The 23,202-nt window shown below is 43.7% G+C and overlaps 1 protein-coding gene across 1 annotated transcript in view; it reads left to right on the top strand.

Annotated features, from left to right (window-relative positions):
- The window catches only part of LOC126198861 (uncharacterized), a 71,302-nt gene extending 57,055 nt beyond the window's left edge, over positions 1-14,247 (top strand). The window contains exon 3 of the mRNA XM_049935456.1: positions 12,535-14,247. Within this exon, the coding sequence (XP_049791413.1) occupies positions 12,535-13,062 (528 nt within the window). The 3' untranslated portion in view covers positions 13,063-14,247. The remainder of the gene's footprint in view (positions 1-12,534) is intronic.
- Positions 14,248-23,202: the final 8,955 nt, after the last annotated feature.

Raw genomic sequence — 23,202 nt, 5'->3', positions numbered from 1 at the left:
CAGGATCGCGATACCTCCCGCCTGGATTCTCAATTCTGGTGAAAGAGATTCGCCCCTCAAACGCTCTAGCAACTGCTGAGTATTCTAAGGGAGTCATTATGCCGTCATTCTGATCGAATTCATTATCGATAGGACGGGGGAGAGAACTACCGCTAGCCATAGGGAAATTACTATTATTACTATTGCTACAACTAGGAGTCCACCCGATAGATGAAGGGGCAACTTGAAGTATCAGTTACCTACACACATACCCGTCTTTTTTCATAATCTGAGCGGGTATGACGCTCATTTTCTCGTTGAGCACTTGGCTAAGTTCGGTATGAAGAATGATCAGCTCAGTATCCTGCCTGAAAGTGTTGAAAAGTACATTTCTTTTTCAAAACGAATGACGCCGAAAATTACGCTCCGCTTCCTTGACTCTCTACGATTTATGCAGACTTCGCTCCAGAAACTGGTTGAGACTTTACCTCGGAATGATATGCATATCACTCGATCTGTATTTACCGATGAGGAAAAGTTTCAACTTGCGACGAGGAAAGGAGTTTTCCCGTACGAGTATCTTGATAGTATGGCAAAACTCAATGAAACAAGGCTTCCCGAAATAACTTCTTTTACCAGTACTCTCACAGGCGATACCATAACTATCACAGATTATGAGCATGCCGTTAATGTCTGGCAGGAATTCAACATCCCCAATTTGGGAGAATATGCAAGGTTATACATGGACACTGACGTTCGTTTGCTTGCAGATGTTTTCGAAAAGTTCCGGAGTGTATGTATGACCACGTACTCTCTGGACCCTGCCTTTTATTACACGGCACCTGGGTTGTCCTGGGACGCTATGCTCAAAAAAACGGATTGCAACATTGAACTTTTGACTGATGCTTCGATGCTTCTATTTTTGAGCGAGGGATCCGCGGCGGACTTTGTCAATGTGTTCACAGGCACGCCAAGGCAAATAACCCGCGGATGGGTGTCGAGTACAACGCATCCCTTGATTCTAGTTACATTTTGTACTTAGATGTTAACAATTTATATGGGCATGCTATGAAGCAACCGCTGCCGGTTGCCGGGTTCCAATGGGTGCCTGAAGACGAATTGAAGGGATTAGGTGGACAGATAATGGGTCTTGCGGCCGATTCTGATGTAGGGTATGTGCTTGAGGCAGACATCGCGTACCCTAATAATTTGCATGGAGAGACAAGCGTTCTAGCGGTTCTAGGCGCGCAGTCCGGAACCGCGCGACTACTACGGTCGCAGGTTCGAATCCTGCCTCTGGCATGGATGTGTGTGATGTCCTTAGGTTAGTTAGGTTTAAGTAGTTCTAAGTTCTAGGGGACTGATGACCACAGATGTTAAGTCCCATAGTGCTCAGAACCATTTGAACCATTTTTTGACAAGCGACTTGCCGTTATGTTCAGAGCAACAAATTCCACGAGGAAGCACCAGCCCTAAACTGCTGGCCACTGTTGGGGATAAGCAGAGGTATATTATTCATTATCGTAACTTCCAGCAGTGCCTCAGATTAGGAATGGAGCTCATTAAAATCACCCGGGCAATCTCCTTCAAGCAATCCCCCTGGTTGAAGGAGTATATTGAACTAAATACTGAAAAGAGGGCGGTCGCGAGTAATGATTTTGAAAAAGACTTTTATAAATTAATGAATAATTCCATTTTCGGGAAAACTATGCAATATGTAAGAAATGAACGTGATATTGTTATTAGAACCGCATGGGAAGGGCGTTATGGCGTGAGAAAATGTATAGCCAGGCCAAATTTTAAGCGTGCCACCATCTTCAATGAAAACTTTGTTGCTGTGGAGATGTCGAAGACTGCAGTCCGACACTGTCGTACCGAGCAGGGTTTGGACCTTACTCGACAGGAGACGGAAGAATGAGCAGGGGATCACCTGCAAGTCATGACAGTAGTTATCATGCGGAAAGGGGAGACTTGGCGGTAGACGGTTCAGGCATCGCTGGATTCTTGGAGCGTATGATGCAGAAGATAGACGCTAGTACGAAAGTGATGCAGGAAAGAATTTAAACGTGTAGAAAGGAGAGGCAAGCTAGTCTGGAAAGAATCAGTGAAGAAACACAAAGCAGCATACGGAAGTGTAGAAAGGAAACCCGGGCGCAGCTTGCCATCATAAAGCGTGAAACATGCGGTGTGAAGGATGAAGTTAGAGCGAGAGATAGCCGAAGCGAAAAGAACCGCCAATGAGGCGAAATTAATTGCGCGGGGAGCCAAGAGACTATCGAGAGAAACGAAGGAGGACATAGAGAACAAGACCAAGGTCGGCAAAACTGTTATAAATATGCTGCAGACACGAGTGAAAAAGATTGAAGAAACCGTGTCGAGCAGGAAGGAGGAAGCCGGAGAGGCACCACTGATGGCAGAATTTGCCGAATTTAAACGACAAATCGAGAGCAGGGTAGAGGCACTGTCAGTCGACAGAACTTCTACAAATACAGGACAAACTGGAGCCGATATTCAGACAGTATCCACGGAAGAGATAACCTCGGAAGTACGTTAACGGGACACAGTATCTGTCACAGGAGTTGTGAACCGACGTGATAATGAAGCATGCATGCTGGAAACCAGACCGTTAGAACGTCATGGCAGCTATGAACCGCGAGGCACACGTACGGAGGTACCGCGTGTAGTAAGTGATTTGCCGGAGGCGGAGTTCAGTAGCAGAACAACTGGCGCAAGCAATTGCTACCCGTTTAGGCGATCCACCTCGCACTTGCAAGAGCCACAGGATATCCAGGAGGCGCACACGGAGGTAGTTTATGAAAACATCGTAACGCCACAGCATAAAGATGAAACTAGGCAGTTTGATTATAAACACTTTCTGTCGGTACACAAGTTCCAGCACTATATGGATGATAATAATACGTTTCATCCAAAAACGTTCATTGGACAGTTTGATCTAACGTTACCACTATAGTGGCCGTTAATGTACAAACTTGACTTTGTGTGCGCGCACTTGGAAGGTGCATCAGCGGAAAGTATGCGTAGTGTTGCTATAGGTTGCAGAACATACCAAGAGTTCCGCGACGCATTTATGAGCAGATATTGGTCAAAGGAGACCCAAAACAGAATTAAACAAGAAATTCTCATGACACGCGACTTCGAGAGCTCAGGTTTCCGAAGTGTTGTGAAATTTTTATAGAACATGCTGAAAAAGAATCAGTATCTGGACGAACCGTGCAGCCTTGGGGAGATTATACGCGTATGCTATATGAAGTTGCCACTTATATATCAGCAGACGCTAGCTGGCAGATGCGGAAATGAAGTAGAAGCATTTAAGGGCATTCTTAGGGAACTGGAGTTTGCCTATAATGACCAGCAGGTGTGTGAGAAGAAGAAGCAAAGGGGACCGCATGAGGAAGGCCAAGACGCGAATATAGAGAGAAACAGAAACCAGATGAGGAATAACTATACCGCTAACGGTAACAATAGGGGAAACAACCCACAGTGGCGCGATAATAGAGGACAAACATTATCCGCCACAGGAACGTAGGTGGAACCAGGGTAATAATAACTGGAAACTAGCCAATAAAAATGGAAGGGATCAACCAGTGCAGAACTGGAGAGCGAGTGAAGACCTCAATCCAGAACCTACACAAATAATCAAAATACGTCCGGCTAACACTTGCCGTACGCAAACTGCGCAAAACAGACAAGAATGGCTAGGGCGGCACACTCGGCAGCGGAACAAAGTAGTGTATAATTAGATTAGATTTTTGTGATTTGTTGGCGATGTTTATTTGTATTACTATAGGCAGTGTTTTATTTTTGTTTTGTGATTATTTGTTTTATGTTGTGTGTATTTATTTTCCTATTTTCATGTGCTTGTCTTATTTTGGTATGGATTGTGTGTATATTATGTGTTTGATGTTAAATTTTGTTGTATGGGGGCCACTGGGTCGCTTAGTATAGAAAATTTGCTTCAGCTATGACACAAACAATATTTAGAAGTATTAGATTAATTATAGAAGGGGTTATCTTATGTAGATAACTTCCTATACAAAATTTTATGGCAACGCTATTGGACAGGAGAGCTTTCAGGATAAAATCTGGATCTGTGGTGGATGGATGTGGGGTGTGTTGAGCGTGTTGTGATGTGGTAGGTGGATATTGCGTCCCACCGAATGTGTTGCGTTTCTTGAGACGAGTGCAGGGTATGATGTCCGACGCGGTAGTGTTCCGGACCCACCCGTTGCGTTATCGGCGTATGGCGATTGTGGGTGTTTCGGGTGATAATTATTAGGTGGTCTGTCCGACGCAGTAGTGTTCGAGACGCACCTGTTATCTCAATTGTGTTGATAGTGTGAGTACGGTGATCAAAACGACTATCCGGTGGCCAGTCAATCGAAATTAGGCGATAGGGACGCGCCAAACATGGATAATTCGTAATGGGTGCGATGAGGATGTTGTGTGAAAAGGCGAGTTTTGAGCCTTCATAGAAAGACGTAAATCAGGTGGTTGGTCGCACGCAATAGCGTGATCGACAGAGCTTATTGATGATTTGGGCCGTAGGAGTGCTGTAGAGACGCTAGCCGAGTCTGGGCTTAACTAGTTGAGTTAAGCAGAGACGCTAAAACAACACGCCAGTCCGTTTAAAGGATGATAATGAAGGTCACCACAAAAGATAGATGCTCTCAAGTCCAGCCATGAACCTTGACCACTATCACTGATTTTTACTTGCTGTAACGTGCAAAACTAACTCTTGTTTTGTTCAACAGATAAGCATGACGTTGAATTGAGCCTACCGTTACAGACAAGCAGACTAGGAGCGGAAGACCAATGCCATAACCAGTCAAACAAGCGTAACATCGAAGGGGTATCGGAGAAATTCGGAGTTACAGTAACGTACAATAATGTGCAACAAATGGTTTTAATTGTTCGCAGATAATAGCAACAACTGAGCGACGCCAGGGAAAGGAGTTTACTATAAAAGGTCACGGCATGTAGTAGTAGTAGCATGTTGACGTCAACTGTAGAAAGTAGAAATAGAGAAATTAGTAGTTAGAGACCATGTGGTGATGGGATGACTAAATTAATAAACGTTTATTTTATCCACAGGAACAGATCATCATGATTGTTTTTATAATTTTGTTTTGAAAATTTTGTTTAAGAAATGTATTTCTGTAAAATAATTGTAATGTATTGTACGTGATGACGTAAGAGGAAGTGTATTAGGCAATAAGTAATATCGTATCCTTAGTGAGTGCAGTTACACTTGAACGCTTCATTTTTTGCACGTTTAATTACGAAGACGTGACAAGTACTGGACGAACGAAGTATACGAGCAGTGTGAGAGTGAGGTGGGCCGGGCACTGATTTGTATAGGTCCTGCCTAGCGCGTGTATGTAAGCGCGGGGTTGTGACATAGAGAGAGATGGCGCTAACTCTCTCTCTCTCTCTCTCTCTCTCTCTCTCTCTCTCTCTGTCACAACCCGCTACGGTAATAAAGACTAGTGAGTCAACACGTGCCGGATACACTGCGTGCGACCTTGTCGACTAACGATGCTTTGGAATGGTGACGGTGTTATGAAAACATTTCATGTCTAGCGCGTATACGTAGGCGGGGGGGGGGGGGGGGTGACGTCATGGCCGCCATCATGGATATCGGTATTTTGGAATGGTACCGACCCTGTTCCTATACTTGGGGGTGCCGCCACCTCGTGCTTGCGGAAGCCGAGCAAGAGGCTGTGCGCAGTTTGACATCTGTCGGATGTGTTACTTATCACTACCTCCTGGGTACTCTACTGGACAGGAGGCGGTGAACCGTGCTTGCGCGTGTTGATTGCATTATTTCATGAGCGTCTCTGTAGGCCCTGCTACGAGCTATTTGCGTAGTTTACGAGTACTGAGAGCGTGTCTACACATCAGTGTGAAGAATTATTTAGGGGCAGTTTGTTACTGTGTACTGAAATTACGAGTAGGTTGTGTGGCTGTGGGCTGTGCAACATGACCCCAGGCACATCAGGGTGGATGTTTTGTATCAGTGTGATAGATATACTCTATCATTAAATAAGTTGTTTGAAAATAAATAGATTGCACTCTGTCCTTACTCTCTTCAGCAGCCCTGAGCAGGCAGAGTCGTCTTGCCACCATTTTCCCTAACCATCTTGGTTTGCGTCCGAAAGTGGGCGACAGTGTCCTCTGCTGGTGGTACTGAATACTAGATCTCGTGGAGAACACACTGTTTGCTGCCATCATGGATAATTGTGCTTGCGTCATCAGCTGGTGTTACGGTGGCGTTCTCTGGCGGCGACGAAATGTACCTTGCCGGTTGGGGTCTGGAGCTCGTGGTGAACAGACTAGGTGGCGCCATCTTAGATTACGGTACTTGCGTCATCACCTGACGTAACTACAGCGTCCTCTAGTGGGATCGATATGAACTAAGTCAGTTGGGATATGAACTCAGTGGCGAATACACTTGCTGCTGGTGCTGCCTTTAATTGTTTAAATAAAGACTGATGTATCATTTCGACAGTTTAAAATTAGGAAGCAAAGTCTTTTAGATGGATTATCATTTTGACAATTTACGAGTTGTTTGGCTATCTGGACGTAAATGTATTGGATTATTTAAGAGTGGTTCGCATGGTTGTAGGCTGTGCAATGCGTTATTTATGACGGTTTACAATTAGCAAGCGTGTGTGTAGAGCATTATACATGAGATATGTAGGAGTAGTTTGCTGGTCAGTATGCTGTGGGACATGTCAGAGACAGTGTTCTGTGATAAATGTACTGTTGTTGTTGTTGTGGTCTTCAGTCCTGAGACTGGTTTGATGCAGCTCTCCATGCTACTCTATCCTGTGCAAGCTTCTTCATCTCCCAGTACCTACTACAACCTACATCCTTCTGAATCTGCTTAGTGTATTGATCTCTTGGTCTCCCTCTACGATTTTTACCCTCCACACTGCCCTCCAATGCTAAATTTGTGATCCCTTGATGCCTCAAAGCATGTCCTACCAACCGATCCCTTCTTCTAGTCAAGTTGTGCCACAAACTTCTCTTCTCCCCAATCCTATTCAATACCTCCTCATTAGTTACGTGATCTACCCACCTTATCTTCAGCATTCTTCTGTAGCACCACATTTCGAAAGCTTCTATTCTCTTCTTGTCCAAACTAGTTATCGTCCATGTCTCACTTCCATACATGGCTACACTCCATACAAATACTTTCAGAAATGACTTCCTGACACCTAAATCTATACTCGACGTTAACAAATTTCTCTTCTTGAGAAACGCTTTCCTTGCCATTGCCAGTCTACATTTTATATCCTCTCTACTTCGACCATCATCGGTTATTTTACTCCCTAAATAGCAAAACTCCTTTACTACTTTAAGTGTCTCATTTCCTAATCTAATTCCCGCAGCGTCACCCGACTTAATTTGACTACATTCCATTATCCTCGTTTTGCTTTTGTTGATGTTCATCTTATATCCTCCGTTCAAGACACTGTCCATTCCGTTCAACTGCTCTTCCAAGTCCTTTGCTGTCTCTGACAGAATTACAATGTCATCGGCGAACCTCAAAGTTTTTACTTCTTCTCCATGAATTTTAATACCTACTCCGAATTTTTCTTTTGTTTCCTTTACTGCTTGCTCAATATACAGATTGAATAACATCGGGGAGAGGCTACAACCCTGTCTCACTCCCTTCCCAACCACTGCTTCCCTTTCATGTCCCTCAACTCTTATAACTGCCATCTGGTTTCTGTACAAATTGTAAATAGCCTTTCGCTCCCTGTACTTTACCCCTGCCACCTTCAGAATTTGAAAGAGAGTATTCCAATCAACATTGTCAAAAGCTTTCTCTAAGTCTACAAATGCTAGAAACGTAGGTTTGCCTTTTCTTAATCTTTCTTCCAAGATAAGTCGTAAGGTCAGTATTGCCTCACGTGTTCCAACATTTCTACGGAATCCAAACTGATCTTCCCCCAGGTCCGCTTCTACCAGTTTTTCCATTCGTCTGTAAAGAATTCGCGTTAGTATTTTGCAGCTGTGACTTATTAAACTGATAGTTCGGTAATTTTCACATCTGTCAACACCTGCTTTCTTTGGTATTGGAATTATTATATTCTTCTTGAAGTCTGTGGGTATTTCGCCTGTCTCATACATCTTGCTCACCAGATGGTAGAGTTTTGTCATGACTGGCTCTCCCGAGGCCATCAGTAGTTCTAGTGGAATGTTGTCTACTCCCGGGGCCTTGTTTCGACTCAGGTCTTTCAGTGCTCTGTCAAACTCTTCACGCAGTATCTTATCTCCCATTTCGTCTTCATCTACATCCTCTTCCATTTCCATAATATTGTCCTCAAGTACATCTCCCTTGTATAAACCCTCTATATACTCCTTCCACCTTTCTGCCTTCCCTTCTTTGCCTAGAACTGGGTTTCCATCTGAGCTCTTGATATTCATACAAGTGGTTCTCTTCTCTCCAAAGGTCTCTTTAATTTTCCTGTAGGCAGTATCTATCTTACCCCTAGTGAGACAAGCCTCTACATCCTTACATTTGTCCTCTAGCCATCCCTGCTTAGCCATTTTACACTTCCTGTCGATTTCATTTTTGAGACGTTTGTATTCCTTTTTGCCTGCTTCATTTACTGCATTTTTATATTTTCTCCTTTCATCAATTAAATTCAATATTTCTTCAGTTACCCAAGGATTTCTACTAGCCCTCGTCTTTTTACCTACTTGATCGTCTGCTGCCTTCACCACTTCATCCCTCAGAGCTACCCATTCTTCTTCTACTGTATTTCTTTCCCCCATTCCTGTCAATTGTTCCCTTATGCTCTCCCTGAAACTCTCTACAACCTCTGGTTCTTTCAGTTTATCCAGGTCCCATCTCCTTAAATTCCCAGCTTTTTGCAGTTTCTTCAGTTTCAATCTGCAGTTCATAACCAATAGATTGTGGTCAGAATCCACATCTGCCCCAGGAAATGTCTTACAATTTAAAACCTGGTTCCTAAATCTCTGTCTTACCATTATATAATCTATCTGAAACCTGTCAGTATCTCCTGGCTTCTTCCATGTATACAGCCTCCTTTCATGATTCTTGAACCAAGTGTTAGCTATGATTAAGTTATGCTCTGCGCAAAATTCTACAAGGCGGCTTCCTCTTTCATTCCTTCCCCCCAATCCATATTCACCTACTATGTTTCCTTCTCTCCCTTTTCCTACTGACGAATTCCAGTCACCCATGACTATTAAATTTTCGTCTCCCTTCACTACCTGAATAATTTCTTTTACCTCGTCATACATTTCATCTATTTCTTCATCATCTGCAGAGCTAGTTGGCATATAAACTTGTACTACTGTAGTAGGCATGGGCTTTGTGTCTATCTTGGCCACAATAATTCGTTCACTATGCTGTTTGTAGTAGCTAACCCGCACTCCTATTTTTTTATTCATTATTAAACCTACCCCTGCATTACCCCTATTTGATTTTGTATTTATAACCCTGTAATCACCTGACCAAAAGTCTTGTTCCTCCTGCCACCGAACTTCACTAATTCCCACTATATCTAACTTTAACCTATCCATTTCCCTTTTCAAATTTTCTAACCTACCTGCCCGATTAAGTGATCTGACATTCCACGCTCCGATCCGTAGAACGCCAGTTTTCTTTCTCCTGATAATGACGTCCTCTTGAGTAGTCCCCGCCCGGAGATCCGAATGGGGGACTATTTTACCTCCGGAATATTTTACCCAAGAGGACGCCATCATCATTTAATCATACAGTAGAGCTGCATGTCCTCGGGAAAAATTACGGCTGTAGTTTCCCCTTGCTTTCAGCCGTTCGCAGTACCAGCACAGCAAGGCCGTTTTGGTTAATGTTACAAGGCCAGATCAGTCAATCATCCAGACTGTTGCCCCTGCAACTACTGAAAAGGCTGCTGCCCCTCTTCAGGAACCACACGTTTGTCTGGCCTCTCAACAGATACCCCTCCGTTGTGGTTGCACCTACGGTACGGCCATCTGTATCGCTGAGGCACGCAAGCCTCCCCACCAACGGCAAGGTCCATGGTTCATGGGGGGGATAGATGTACTACATCCCTAAATAAACTGCTCCAAAATAAATAAAGTACACTCCTTCCTCTCTCCATCAGCCTAGTGCAGGCTGAGTCCTACTACCACCCGCCCCTAGGAAGAGGTGGTGGCCTGGAGGCTAGGGTTAGTGAGTGTGGGCGTTGTTTGCAACAATTTTCCTATGTTGCTAGCGAAAGCCCAAGTGTCCTTTCTTTACTGCCAGAATTCAAACTTGACACTGGTTCCTAGGAGGAGGTGTCTGTCTAGAACTTGAAAAGTAGTTGAAACTAGGTAGTTGAAAGTATGGTGAACCCCTTTTCTTACCTATATGAAGTCGAATCACGTGACTAATGCAGTAGCCAATAGAAGTGCAGCATTCTGGGGGTGGAGGGTGGTAGGTCATGAATGAACACTGCACTGATAGTGGGAAAATGTGGAACTTCTCCTTTGATCGATATAAATTGACTTATTGAATATGATTAAAATAGAAATGGAATTAAGTACTCAGGTAACTGATGTGTTAGATGGACGATGTGTGTGTTACTTTAGTTAGTATATTTACAGAAGACTATGTCCAGCGCACGTATGGAGGTGGCGGCCGAGGGTGTGTGACGTAAGCGCTCGGACGCCCGCGGGCCGGAGGCGCGGCGCGTGTCCAGTTATAACGCTCGCTCACGAGAGAGCAGACGATGTTGTCTCATCACGCGACTTCACGGTAGCGCCCTCTGGTGGGCCCAATATGAACTAAGCCAGCTGAGCTCTGGAGCTCGTGGCTGACACATGTGCTTGAAATTGGTTAAATAATAAAGACAAGTCCCTTTTTGCCGCCATTTTTCTTCGTGTGTCGAATTATCATGTTGGAATTTGAACTTCCCGCCATTTTTCTTGGGGAGGGAGTTAGGTTAGTGGAGGTAGCCCAATTGACTTTCCTCCCACCAAAATCAGCCATCTTGATTGATGTCACAGTCATCATCTTGGATGACGTTATGGTGTCGCTCTCTGGTGGCGATGATATCAACTAAGCCAGTTGCGCTCTAGAGCTAGTGGTGGACACATGCGTTTGAAATTGGTTGAATAATAAATACAAGTCCCTTTCTCCCATCATTTTTCTTGGTATGACGCATTCTCTTGTTGTAATTTGAACTTCCCGCCATTTTTATTGGGGTGGGGATTAGGTTAGTAGAGGTAGCCTAACTGACCTTCTTCCCGCCAAAATTCAAACCTCCTGCCAAAATCTGCCATCTTGGATGACTTCATTACCGCCATCTTGGATAACGGTAGTTTGTGCTCGCGTCCGCTTTGTCCCATACTTCCGTAATCGGTAATTTGCCCTGTGAATGTCTATAAACATCAATTTAAATGAAGGTTCTAAATTAAAAATGTGCAGTCTGTTAATGGACCCATGAAAACAGGCATGTGTCATAAGTCGAAAGTCAGTTTTGACAACAAAAAATCTCAATCATAGGTGAGGGAAACGGTAACTGAAAAACTTATGAAGCTTACTTGGGACTGAACCCGACAACCTCGGATTAGTAGTCAAGTACTATACTACTTATTCATCAAATCAACTACTAAAAATTTTATGTTAAAATATGATATATAATTGTGAGGCACAGTGCGTTATATCCTAAATAAATAATTTGGTTATGGGCCAGCTACTAAAATCATCGTATGACAACTGTTCGGTAGTAAAAATGTGGCTTATCTATTCGTTCTTGTGCTAGCTGCGTCTAAATTGTTCACTGCAACATTCAATACTCTTGGAACAATAATAGATACAACGAAACGTTTTTGGTTAGAAATTAATAATGGAATATCACTGCACAAATTGCGCGCATCACAGAGAAAGTAGTCATTTGTCGGTTTCCACAAACCGCCTTTACGATTTCCCTCTTCCAGTTTAACACTAAACTTCCCACTGTCTATGTCTTTCTTCATTTATCAGAAATAATACAGTCATGAAGCAACCGTCGCTACAGTTACCTGAAATTGATCTTTATTGTCCCAGTACATTACGTAAGCCATCCATTCATTAAATACCTCTTAAATCAAAATTTGGTCTACAAAAATAATGCGTCAAACATCTGCGGCAATTCGACTTACAATATTTAACTTTTGAGATAAACCTTAACGTAAGGTTATATCTCTTAATGAGTCGATTACACTGGGCAACAACCAAAAAAACGTCATGGGTTTCTCAGCTGATTTAGACTAATTTTGGTGTTCTGAGTCCGAATATCACATTGATTTTGCTCTATCAGGCCTACATGACCATTTTTCCCTGAAATGTAAGCCTTTTTATAGGCTTCAATATGCTAATATTAGGGGTTTTAAGGGGATTATTCAGGACATATGAAAACAAAAGAAGCCTTTAAGATTGTAACAGTTAATCATTCCAATAGATGCCTTCTTTTCTTACTATAGTATAAAATTTATTCTAATTTTTATTGTCTGACAGTCAACTGCATATTTCTATTACTATTTCAGATTGATATGGCTTCTGCGCGACGTTCATGCATGAATAATCCAGACGTTTTCTGCTACATCTGCGGAGAATACACGCTTTCAGTGGAGAGGAAGAACATCACGGGATTTGTGAAGAACGCCTACCAGGCTTACTTTCAAGTCAAGCTGGGTGACCAAGATAAGCCCTGGGCACCGCACACGGTCTGCAAGAAGTGCGTGGAATACCTCCGGCGGTGGACGAAGGGCACGAAAACTTCACTAAAGTTTGGGATTCCGATGGTTTGGAGGGAGCCCTTGGACCATGCATCGGATTGTTACTTCTGCGCCATCAATACTACTGGCATCAACCGGAAGAATCGGCACAGCCTCCAGTACCCCGACCTTCCATCTGCCCGCCGTCCAGTTGCTCACTGCGAAGAAATTCCTGTACCAGCGTTCACAGAGCTTCCTAACATCGACGACGAGGCCACCACTGCAGACGAGGGAGGATATATAGCAGACGAGGAGTATGAAGCACAAGATGGTCGGCAGCTCTTTTCACAATGTTAGCTTAATGATCTTGTTCGGGATCTCAGCTTGTCGAAGACTTCATCCGAGCTGTTGGCCTCCAGACTCAAAGAGAAAAATCTACTTGGCGAGGACGCGCGTATCACTTTCTTTCGTAGAAGGCATGAGGACTACATGGGCTACTTCTGCCAGGAGGAAGACCTAGTGTACTGCCGAGATGTCGCCGGTCTTCTTGTTAAACTCGGGGCTCCTACATACGATCCGAGAGATTGGCGACTCTTTATTGACAGCTGCAAGCGCTCTTTGAAGTGTGTGCTCCTCCACAACGGGAACGAGTTCGCCTCAATCCCTCTTGCTCACTCCACAACTCTCGTAGAGAAATATGAAGCAGTGAAGTACGTGCTCGACAAAATCCAATATGAGCAGCACCAATGGATCATCTGCGTCGACTTCAAGATGGTGAACTTTCTACTTGGTCAGCAGTCCGGGTTCACGAAATACCCATGCTTTATATGTATGTGGGACAGTCGAGACAGAGCCCAGCACTATGTAAAGAAAGTGTGGCCGCCACGAGAGCAGTTAGTACCTGGTGCGAGAAACATCATAAACGAACCTCTTGTTGACCGGGAGAAGATATTGATCCCACCGCTACACATGAAGCTTGGGTTAATGAAACAGTTCACGCGTGCTCTGGACAAGGATGGGAGGTGCTTCCACTACCTGTGCCGAGCCTTTCCGCGACTGACCATTGAGAAGCTGAAGGCCGGCATTTTCGATGGGCCACAGATACGGCAGCTCATAAAGGACACAGAGTTCGAAAACTCCATGAACACGTTAGAGTGCTCCGCGTGGAAATCGTTTGTGCAGGTGGTGAACAACTTCCTGGGGAACACGAAGGCAGCAAACCACGCCAGACTCATCATCAGCATGATAGAGGCCTTTCAAAAGCTCGGGTGTTTGATGAGTATAAAGATGCACTTCCTGTACTCACACATGGAGAAGTTTCCTGAAAACCTTGGGGCGATGAGCGACGAGCAGGGAGAAAGGTTCCATCAGGACATGCGCCAAATGGAGGATAGGTACCAGGGGAGGTGGGACGCAGTCATGATGGCGGACTACTGCTGGATGCTGAAGAGAGACAACCCAGCAGCTGCTCACAAACGGGAATCGAAGAAACGCCGATTCATGCCGTGAACTCTGAACTTTTGTGTCACGTAACGCTCATTGTTATACTAATATTATGATAAATATGCTTACTTAATTTGATGGAGTAAGTAAAAACTTAATGAATTTGCATACGTTGACTTTTACTTCTTGAGGAAAACGGAAAAAATCTTCCGGGGTTTCTCAGCAGATGATACAAAGAAATTTGTTTTTTTACGAAAAATCGATTTTTAAAAATTTCTGTAGCAAAAAATCCTGACCTGATAGAACAAAACCAAGGTCATTTTCGGACTCAGGGCATCAAAATTAGTCTAATTCAGCGGGAAAACACTAGACTTTTTTAAAAAAATCTTTTTTTGTTGCCCAGTGTTATGAGAGCGTTATAAATTTTTGAATTCGGCCTGTTATATGAAACACTGAATGCCAAATTCCTGTTGCTTCCTCGTTCCCGCCATACAGGCAACCTACAACTGGAGTAATGCGCCTTGCACAGTTTTAGACGTTTAAAACGGCTCAAGTATCGTAAAAAGAAGTATTGTAGCTGTAATGGATATCACAACATACAGTAAAAACTTAAAAATTATATTTCGTAAATAAATAGTATCTAGAAACACGCTTTAGGTATACAGCGTAAGTAGAGACTACGATACGCATTTACGAATATGCAAGGGGATAACGGTACACACTGTGATCTGAAACGAGATTATAAGTCGAAGCTAGCATCCAAAAATACACTTTAGCAAGATATCTGAAGTAAAGACTGGATACCCAATAACTAATATATGCGTGTGTCGTGAGTAAATCGAAACGGTTGTTACATAAAGAACTTTAACTGTTTATCGGAGCCGGCCGAGCGGTTCTAGGCGCTTCAGTCTGGAACCGCGCGACCGCTACGGTCGCAGGTTCGAATTCTGCCTCGGGCATGGATGTGTGTGATGTCCTTAGGTTAGTTAGGTTTAAGTAGTTCTAAGTTCTAGGGGACCGATGACCTCAGATGTTAAGTCCCATAGTGCTCAGAGCCATTTGAACCACTTTGTTTATCGGAAAGAAAACGAACCTAGTATCGTAAGAAAAAGCACTACAGCTAACGATAAATTTCATGAATTAAAAAAAAAAAGTTTGTGAAGGAAAGAAAGAAAGACTGACATCGACTAAACATTATAATTTTCTTTCTCATATTCAGCGGAGTTTAAAAATATAATTTCTCTCACAACCAATAAAAATATAACTACAAACTGCGCTATAAAAAGGTAGACTGTATCAAAACGTTCACTATGCAGTGATGTCACACAAAAGTACAGGGTGTATCAAAAAGTATCATCCGATGTGAAAAAAAAAATTAAATTTGAGATACGCGCTTCAACAACGTACTGTTGGAAAGAGCAAACTCGAGTTTTACATGGTTCCCGCTAGGTAGCAATAGCGTGAGCTCATTTCAGTTTTAGTAAAAATGGTGTCTGGACAAAAGAAAGCGTTGTGTTCTACGTTTCCGCAGTGCGGGTCAGTAATAACTGTTTAGCGTGACTTTTCGTACTAGATATGGTGTGGATCCTCCTACAGGACAGAGCATTAGACGATGTCATGAATATTTCCGAGAAACAGGTTGTTTGTGTAAAGGCAAATCGCCGGGCCATCTCGGAGTGATGCAGACGTCGAATGCATCCGCCATAGTTTCACAACAAAAGGTAAAAGCAGAATCATTAGCTTCTGATTGTAAGAATAACCTTTTGCTTCTCCTCTCTACCGTTTACTCCAGCAAACCATTGTTGAGCAAGAGCCGGCTTCATCACTGTTTCCTTTGTCGTGAAACTGCATTGCGCTTCATTTATTTTCAGTGAGTACTGTCATATATAGACTGAAGATGTCCTCGTCCGATTCAGATGAAAGCTTGGTATGTGCAGAAAATACGATGTTGCTTTTAGGCACGGCTTTAGAAAATCATCCTTAGTTATTAGAGAAGTCACAACTTCCAGAAGCAAAATGAAAGAAAGAAGAAGCAATCCTAGATGTTATATATTCATTTGAAACTCATACCAGCATTAAAATTGACAGGAAACAATTGCTAAAGAAAGTTAGTAACATGAAAACGAGACTAAATAGGAAAGCGGATAAGAACAGAACGGGAAATAAATCGATTGTTTTAAATGTTTGGGAGAAAGAGTTTTACAGCTCGCTACAAGGAGATGGGAATCCTACAATGGACCAGATAACAGGTAAGATAAATTATAGGGGTTGCACCATATCTACACTATCGCCCGTAGAGCCAGTAGAGCACTCAAAGTTATCTGGGAAGATTCAGTTCTAGTTTTTGTTAGTCAAACAAAATTAATTACTGCTACTTATCTCCCCCCCCCCCCCCCATCAACACCCACCTTGCTGTTGATGGGGAGGCTTGCGTGCCTCAGCGATACAGAAGGCGGTACCGTAGATGCAACCACAACGGAGGGGTATCTGTTGAGAGGCCAGACAAACGTGTGGTTCCTGAAGAGGGGCAGCAGCCTTTTCAGTAGTTGCAGGGGCAACAGTCTGGATGATTGACTGATCTGGCCTTGTCACATTAACCAACACGGCCTAGCTGTGCTGGTACTGTGAACGGCTGAAAGCAAGGGGAAACCACAGCCGTAATTTTTCCCGAGGGCATGCAGTTTTACAGTATTGTTAAATGATGATGGCGTCCTCTCGGGTAAAATATTCCGGAGGTAAAATAGTCCCCCATTCGGATCTCCGGGCGGGGACTACTCAAGAGGACGTCGTTATCAGGAGAAAAAAAAAACTGGCGTTCCACGGATCGGAGCATGGAATGTCACATCCCTTAATCGGGCAGGTAGGTTAGAAAATTTAAAGTGGGAAATGGATACGTTAAAGTTAGATATAGTGGGAATTAGTGAAGTTCGGTGGCAGGAGGGACAAGACATTTGGTCAGGCGAATACAGGGTTATAAATACAAAATCAAATAGGGGTAATGCAGGAGTAGGTTTAATAATGAATAAAAAAAATAGGAGTGCGGGTAAGCTGCTACAAACAGCCTAGTGAACGCATTATTGTGGCCAAGATAGACACGAAGCCCACGCCTACTACAAGATACAAGTTTATATGCCAACTAGCTCTGCAGATGACGAAGAAATTGATGAAATGTATGATGAGATAAAAGAAATTATTCAGGTAGTGAAGGGAGACGAAAATTTAATAGTCATGGGTGACTGGAATTCGAGAGTAGGAAAAGGGAAAGAAGGAAACAAAGTAGGTAAATATGGATTGGGGGTAGGAAATGAAAGAGGAAGCCATCTGATAGAATTTTGCACAGAGCATAACTTAATCATAGCTTGGTTCAAGAATCATAAAAGAAGGTTGTATACATGGAAGAATCCTGGAGATACTAGAAGGTATCAGATAGATTATATAATTGTAAGACAGAGATTTAGGAACCAGGTTTTAAATTGTAAGACATTTCCAGGGGCAGATGTGGATTCTGACCACAATCTATTGGTTATGAACTGCAGATTGAAACTGAAGAAACTGCAAAAAGGTGGGAATTTAAGGAGATGGGACCTGGATAAACTGCAAGAACCAGAGGTTGTACAGTGTTTCAGGGAGAGCATAAGGGAACAATTGACAGGAATGGGGGAAAGAAATACAGTAGAAGAAGAATGGGTAGCTTTGAGGGTTGAAGTAGTGAAGGCAGCAGAGGATCAAGTAGGTAAAAAGACTAGGGCTAATAGAAATCCTTGGGTAACAGAAGAAATATTGAATTTAATTGATGAAAGGAGAAAATATAAAAATGCAGTAAATGAAGCAACCAAAAGGAATAAAACATTTTAAAAATGAGATAGACAGAAAGTGCAAAATGGCTAACCAGGGATGGCTAGAGAACAAATGTAAGGATGTAGAGACTTGTCTCACTAGGGGTAAGATAGATACTGCCTACAGGAAAATTAAAAAGACCTTTGGAGAGAAGAAAACCACTTGTATGAATATCAAGAGCTCAGATGGCAACCCAGTTCTAAGCAAAGAAGGGAAAGCAGAAAGGTGGAAGGAGTATATAGAGGGTTTATACAAGGGCGATGTACTTGAGGACAATATTATGGAAATGGAAGAGGATGTACACTCCTGGAAATTGAAATAAGAACACCGTGAATTCATTGTCCCAGGAAGGGGAAACTTTATTGACACATTCCTGGGGTCAGATAAATCACATGATCACACTGACAGAACCACAGGCACATAGACACAGGCAACAGAGCATGCACAATGTCGGCACTAGTACAGTGTATATCCACCTTTCGCAGCAATGCAGGCTGCTATTCTCCCATGGAGACGATCGTAGAGATGCTGGATGTAGTCCTGTGGAACGGCTTGCCATGCCATTTCCACCTGGCGCCTCAGTTGGACCAGCGTTCGTGCTGGACGTGCAGACCGCGTGAGACGACGCTTCATCCAGTCCCAAACATGCTCAATGGGGGACAGATCCGGAGATCTTGCTGGCCAGGGTAGTTGACTTACACCTTCTAGAGCACGTTGGATGGCACGGGATACATGCGGACGTGCATTGTCCTGTTGGAACAGCAAGTTCCCTTGCCGGTCTAGGAATGGTAGAACGATGGGTTCGATGACGGTTTGGATGTACCGTGCACTATTCAGTGTCCCCTCGACGATCACCAGTGGTGTACGGCCAGTGTAGGAGACCGCTCCCTGATTGTGGCGCTCACCTGCACGGCGCCAAACACGCATACGACCATCATTGGCACCAAGGCAGAAGCGACTCTCATCGCTGAAGACGACACGTCTCCATTCGTCCCTCCATTCACGCCTGTCGCGACACCACTGGAGGCGGGCTGCACGATGTTGGGGCGTGAGCGGAAGACGGCCTAACGGTGTGCGGGACCGTAGCCCAGCTTCATGGAGACGGTTGCGAATGGTCCTCGCCGATACCCCAGGAGCAACAGTGTCCCTAATTTGCTGGGAAGTGGCGGTGCGGTCCCCTACGGCACTGCGTAGGATCCTACGGTCTTGGCGTGCATCCGTGCGTCGCTGCGGTCCGGTCCCAGGTCGACGGGCACGTGCACCTTCCGCCGACCACTGGCGACAACATCGATGTACTGTGGAGACCTCACGCCCCACGTGTTGAGCAATTCGGCGGTACGTCCACCCGGCCTCCCGCATGCCCACTATACGCCCTCGCTCAAAGTCCGTCAACTGCACATACGGTTCACGTCCACGCTGTCGCGGCATGCTACCAGTGTTAAAGACTGCGATGGAGCTCCGTATGCCACGGCAAACTGGCTGACACTGACGGCGGCGGTCCACAAATGCTGCGCAGCTAGCGCCATTCGACGGCCAACACCGCGGTTCCTGGTGTGTCCGCTGTGCCGTGCGTGTGATCATTGCTTGTACAGCCCTCTCGCAGTGTCCGGAGCAAGTATGGTGGGTCTGACACACCGGTGTCAATGTGTTCTTTTTTCCATTTCCAGGAGTGTAGATGAAGACGAAATGGGAGATACGATACTGCGTGAAGAGTTTGACAGAGCACTGAAAGACCTGAGTCGAAACAAGGCCTCCAGGAGTAGACAACATTCCGTTAGAACTACTGACTGCCTTGGGAGAGCCAGTCCTGACAAAGCTCTACCATCTGGTGAGCAAGATGTATGAGACAGGCGAAATACCCCCAGACTTCAAGAAGAATATAATAATTCCAATCCCAAAGAAAGCAGGTGTTGACAGATGTGAAAATTACCGAACTATCAGTTTAATAAGTCACAGCTGCAAAATAATAACGCAAATTCTTTACAGACGAATGGAAAAACGAGTAGAAGCCGACCTCGGGGAAGATCAGTAGAAATATTGGAACACGTGAGGCAATACTGATTCTAAGACTTAGCTTAGAAGAAAGATTAAGGAAAGGCAAACCTACGTTTCTAGCATTTGTAGACGTAGAGAAAGCTGTTGACTGGAATACTCTCTTTCAAATTCTAAAGGTGGCAAGGGTAAAATACAGGGAGCGAAAGGCTATTTACAATTTGTACAGATACCAGATGGCAGTTATGAGAGTCGAGGGGCATGAAAGGGAAGCAGTGGTTGGGAAGAGAGTGAGACAGGTTTGTAGCCTCTCCCCGATGTTATTCAATGTGTATATTGAGCAAGCAGTAAAGGAAACAGAAGGAAAATTCGGAGTAGGTATTAAAATCCATGGAGAAGAAATAAAAACTTTGAGGTTCGTCGATGACATTGTAATTCTGTCACAAACAGCAAAGGACTTGGAAGAGTAGTTGAATGGAATGGACAGTGCCTTGAAAGGAGGATATAAGATGAACATCAACAAATGCAAAATGAGGGTCATGGAATGTAGTCGAATTAAGTCGGGTGATGCTGAGGGAATTAGATTAGGAAATGAGACACTTAAAGTAGTAAAGGAGTTTTGCTATTTGGGGAGCAAAATAACTGATGATGGTCGAAGTAGAGAAGATATAAAATGTAGACTGGCAATGGCAAGGAAAGCATTTCTGAAGATGAGAAATTTGTTAACATCGAGTATAGATTTAAGTGTCAGGAAGTCGTTTCTGAAAGTATGTGTATGGAGTGTAGCCATATATGGAAGTGAAACATGGACGATAAATAGTTTAGACAAGAAGAGGATAGAGGCTTTCGAAATGTGGTGCCACAGAAGAATGCTGAAGATTAGATGGGTAGATCACATAACTAATGAGGAGGTATTGAATAGAATCGGGGAGGAGTTTGTGGCACAACTTGACTAGAAGAAGGGACCGGTTGGTAGGACATGTTCTGAGGCATCAAGGGATCACCAATTTAGCATTGGAGGGCAGCGTGAAGGGTAAAAATCGTAGAGGTAGACCAAGAGATGAGTACACTAAGCAGATTCAGAAGGATGTAGGTTGCAGTAAGTACTGGGAGATGAAGAAGCTTGCACAGGATAGAGTAGCATGGAGAGCTGCATCAAATCAATCTCAGGACTGAAGACCACAACAACAACCACAACAACAACAACAGTGGTAATATGATACGTAAGAGCCATGTTTGCTATTCAGTTTCATTAAGTGCCATGGCTAGAGTTAAATTGGGCCGCCAAAATTTCGCAGCCCTTTGCGAAGGAAAGTTTCCGCTGTTATCTTCAAAAAACGCAAACACGCGTTAAGTTGTACCGTTGTATACGTATGTGTTTCTAGGAACAGATGTGACACCTCTTGCTGGCCCACCATCCTCTTCGTCTAGAGCAAGTCCATATGTCGGGCCACCACCCTTGAAGAAAGGAGCATTGCCAGAAGCAGACGAGACGAAGATGCTCAGTACCACAGAATTACATAGGCTGATGCTGCTACGGCAACTGCACCTCACTCGACTGGAAATGGAAAAAGAAGCCGTGTTCATGAACTTTCTTAATATAAAGATGAATAATGTAAACAATTTGCAACAGGAGGACAATGAAAATAGTTTTAATGTCTATACCGTTCTGTAGACTGTGTTATTCCTTTTGTTGTAGACGATCAGTTGTTTTGTATCTTTTCATAAATAAAAAATTCAAAACCCTGCATTTTGTATTAGAGCTGCAATTTCTTGTTTTCTTTGACGTCCTCTCCGAAGAATATCCGCTTCAGTTAAAGGCTCCTCCTCCTCATTATCACCATCTTCATATAAATCCTGTGCCGTGTCTTCAAAATCTTCATCTTGTAGATGTTTCGCAACATTATATAGTATAAAGCAGCAAGCTATTGTTGTTGGAACATTTGGTAAGGCAACTCTACACATATACTGCACGGGCGCTAAAGACTACACTGTTGAGCGCCCACAACACCATATCCATCCATCCACATATACTGCAAAACAGGAAACTGCCTCTTCAGCTGACCAAAGCAACGCTTCACCACAACTCTTTCATTTTTTAAAAGGTTATTGAATGACTTGTGACTGTCCTCAGTTGGATTACGAAAGGGGGTCATCAGCCAGGGCTCTAGGCCATAGCCTTCATCACCCAAAAGAGCAGTATTCTTACATTCACTCAGCACTTTCCAGACACTTGAATTTCTCCATACTCGATTGTAATGTACCGACCCGAGCCAGCTAGCCTCAACACTAGTGAACTGTTCCTTCACATTGCATGTAGCCTGCACATTTATACTAGCAAAACCCTTTCTGTTGATATATTCGTCGCCAAATTGCACAGGTATTGGAATTCGCGCATGTGTACAGTCAATTACACCAACAGCACTTGGAAATTTACATTTTTGTAGTCACTCATTTTTAGCCACAGTAATATCATTTGTTGATGACGCAAAGTTGATCAACAAATCAGCTTTTTCCATTATCTTTTATAAACACCACTCACTGTTTTACTCACTGTAGTTTGATGAATTCCCATTTCTTCTGCTATTCCAGACTGGAATCCTGGATCAGCTACATACCGAAGGAAAATCTTCATCTTCTGTTCCGACGATAGTGCTCAACCTCTTCTTTCCCCTGTCTCTGTCAGAAAATGCTTTGCAGTCCACTTAACATTTTCTTCGTTGAAGCGATACAGAGTTTCATAATGCTCTCCAGGTGGACATCGACGTGGTCTGTAGCATGTTTCGCGACGTAAACGTGCTGCTATTTGAGCCATATGTGCACTCGGCCAACTTGAGCCTGCTACTGACCAGCCTTCAAGTTTTACAGTCAATTGCTTCCAGAATGAAGTCAGAGCTTCTCTTTATTCTTACAGTTCATCTAATACCGAAGCAAGAGCTCAAGGGGAAGGCAAAAGCTTTCATTGTTCTTTTTGTCCCCACAAGCAAAAGCTCTTGCTTCACATTTCATTCATAAATTCCGAAGCTTTAGCTTCGAAATTCGAAGGAAAAGCATTTGCTTCATTTTATTCTTTGAGTCCGTCTGACGTGTGTCGCGTCGACGTTTACACACGAAACCGTACAAAATTCAGCTACTGCAAGCTGTTCATGAATGTGACAAACAACAACGTGTGGAGTTCTGTAATTTCGTTCTTGGCAAGATGGAGGATGACAGTTTTCTTCCAGA

Source organism: Schistocerca nitens, chromosome 8 (assembly GCF_023898315.1).
Source record: "Schistocerca nitens isolate TAMUIC-IGC-003100 chromosome 8, iqSchNite1.1, whole genome shotgun sequence".
Lineage (NCBI taxonomy): Eukaryota > Metazoa > Arthropoda > Insecta > Orthoptera > Acrididae > Schistocerca > Schistocerca nitens.
The sequence above is the reverse complement of the archived record's forward strand: the minus strand, read 5'-3'. Positions and strand labels throughout refer to the sequence as shown.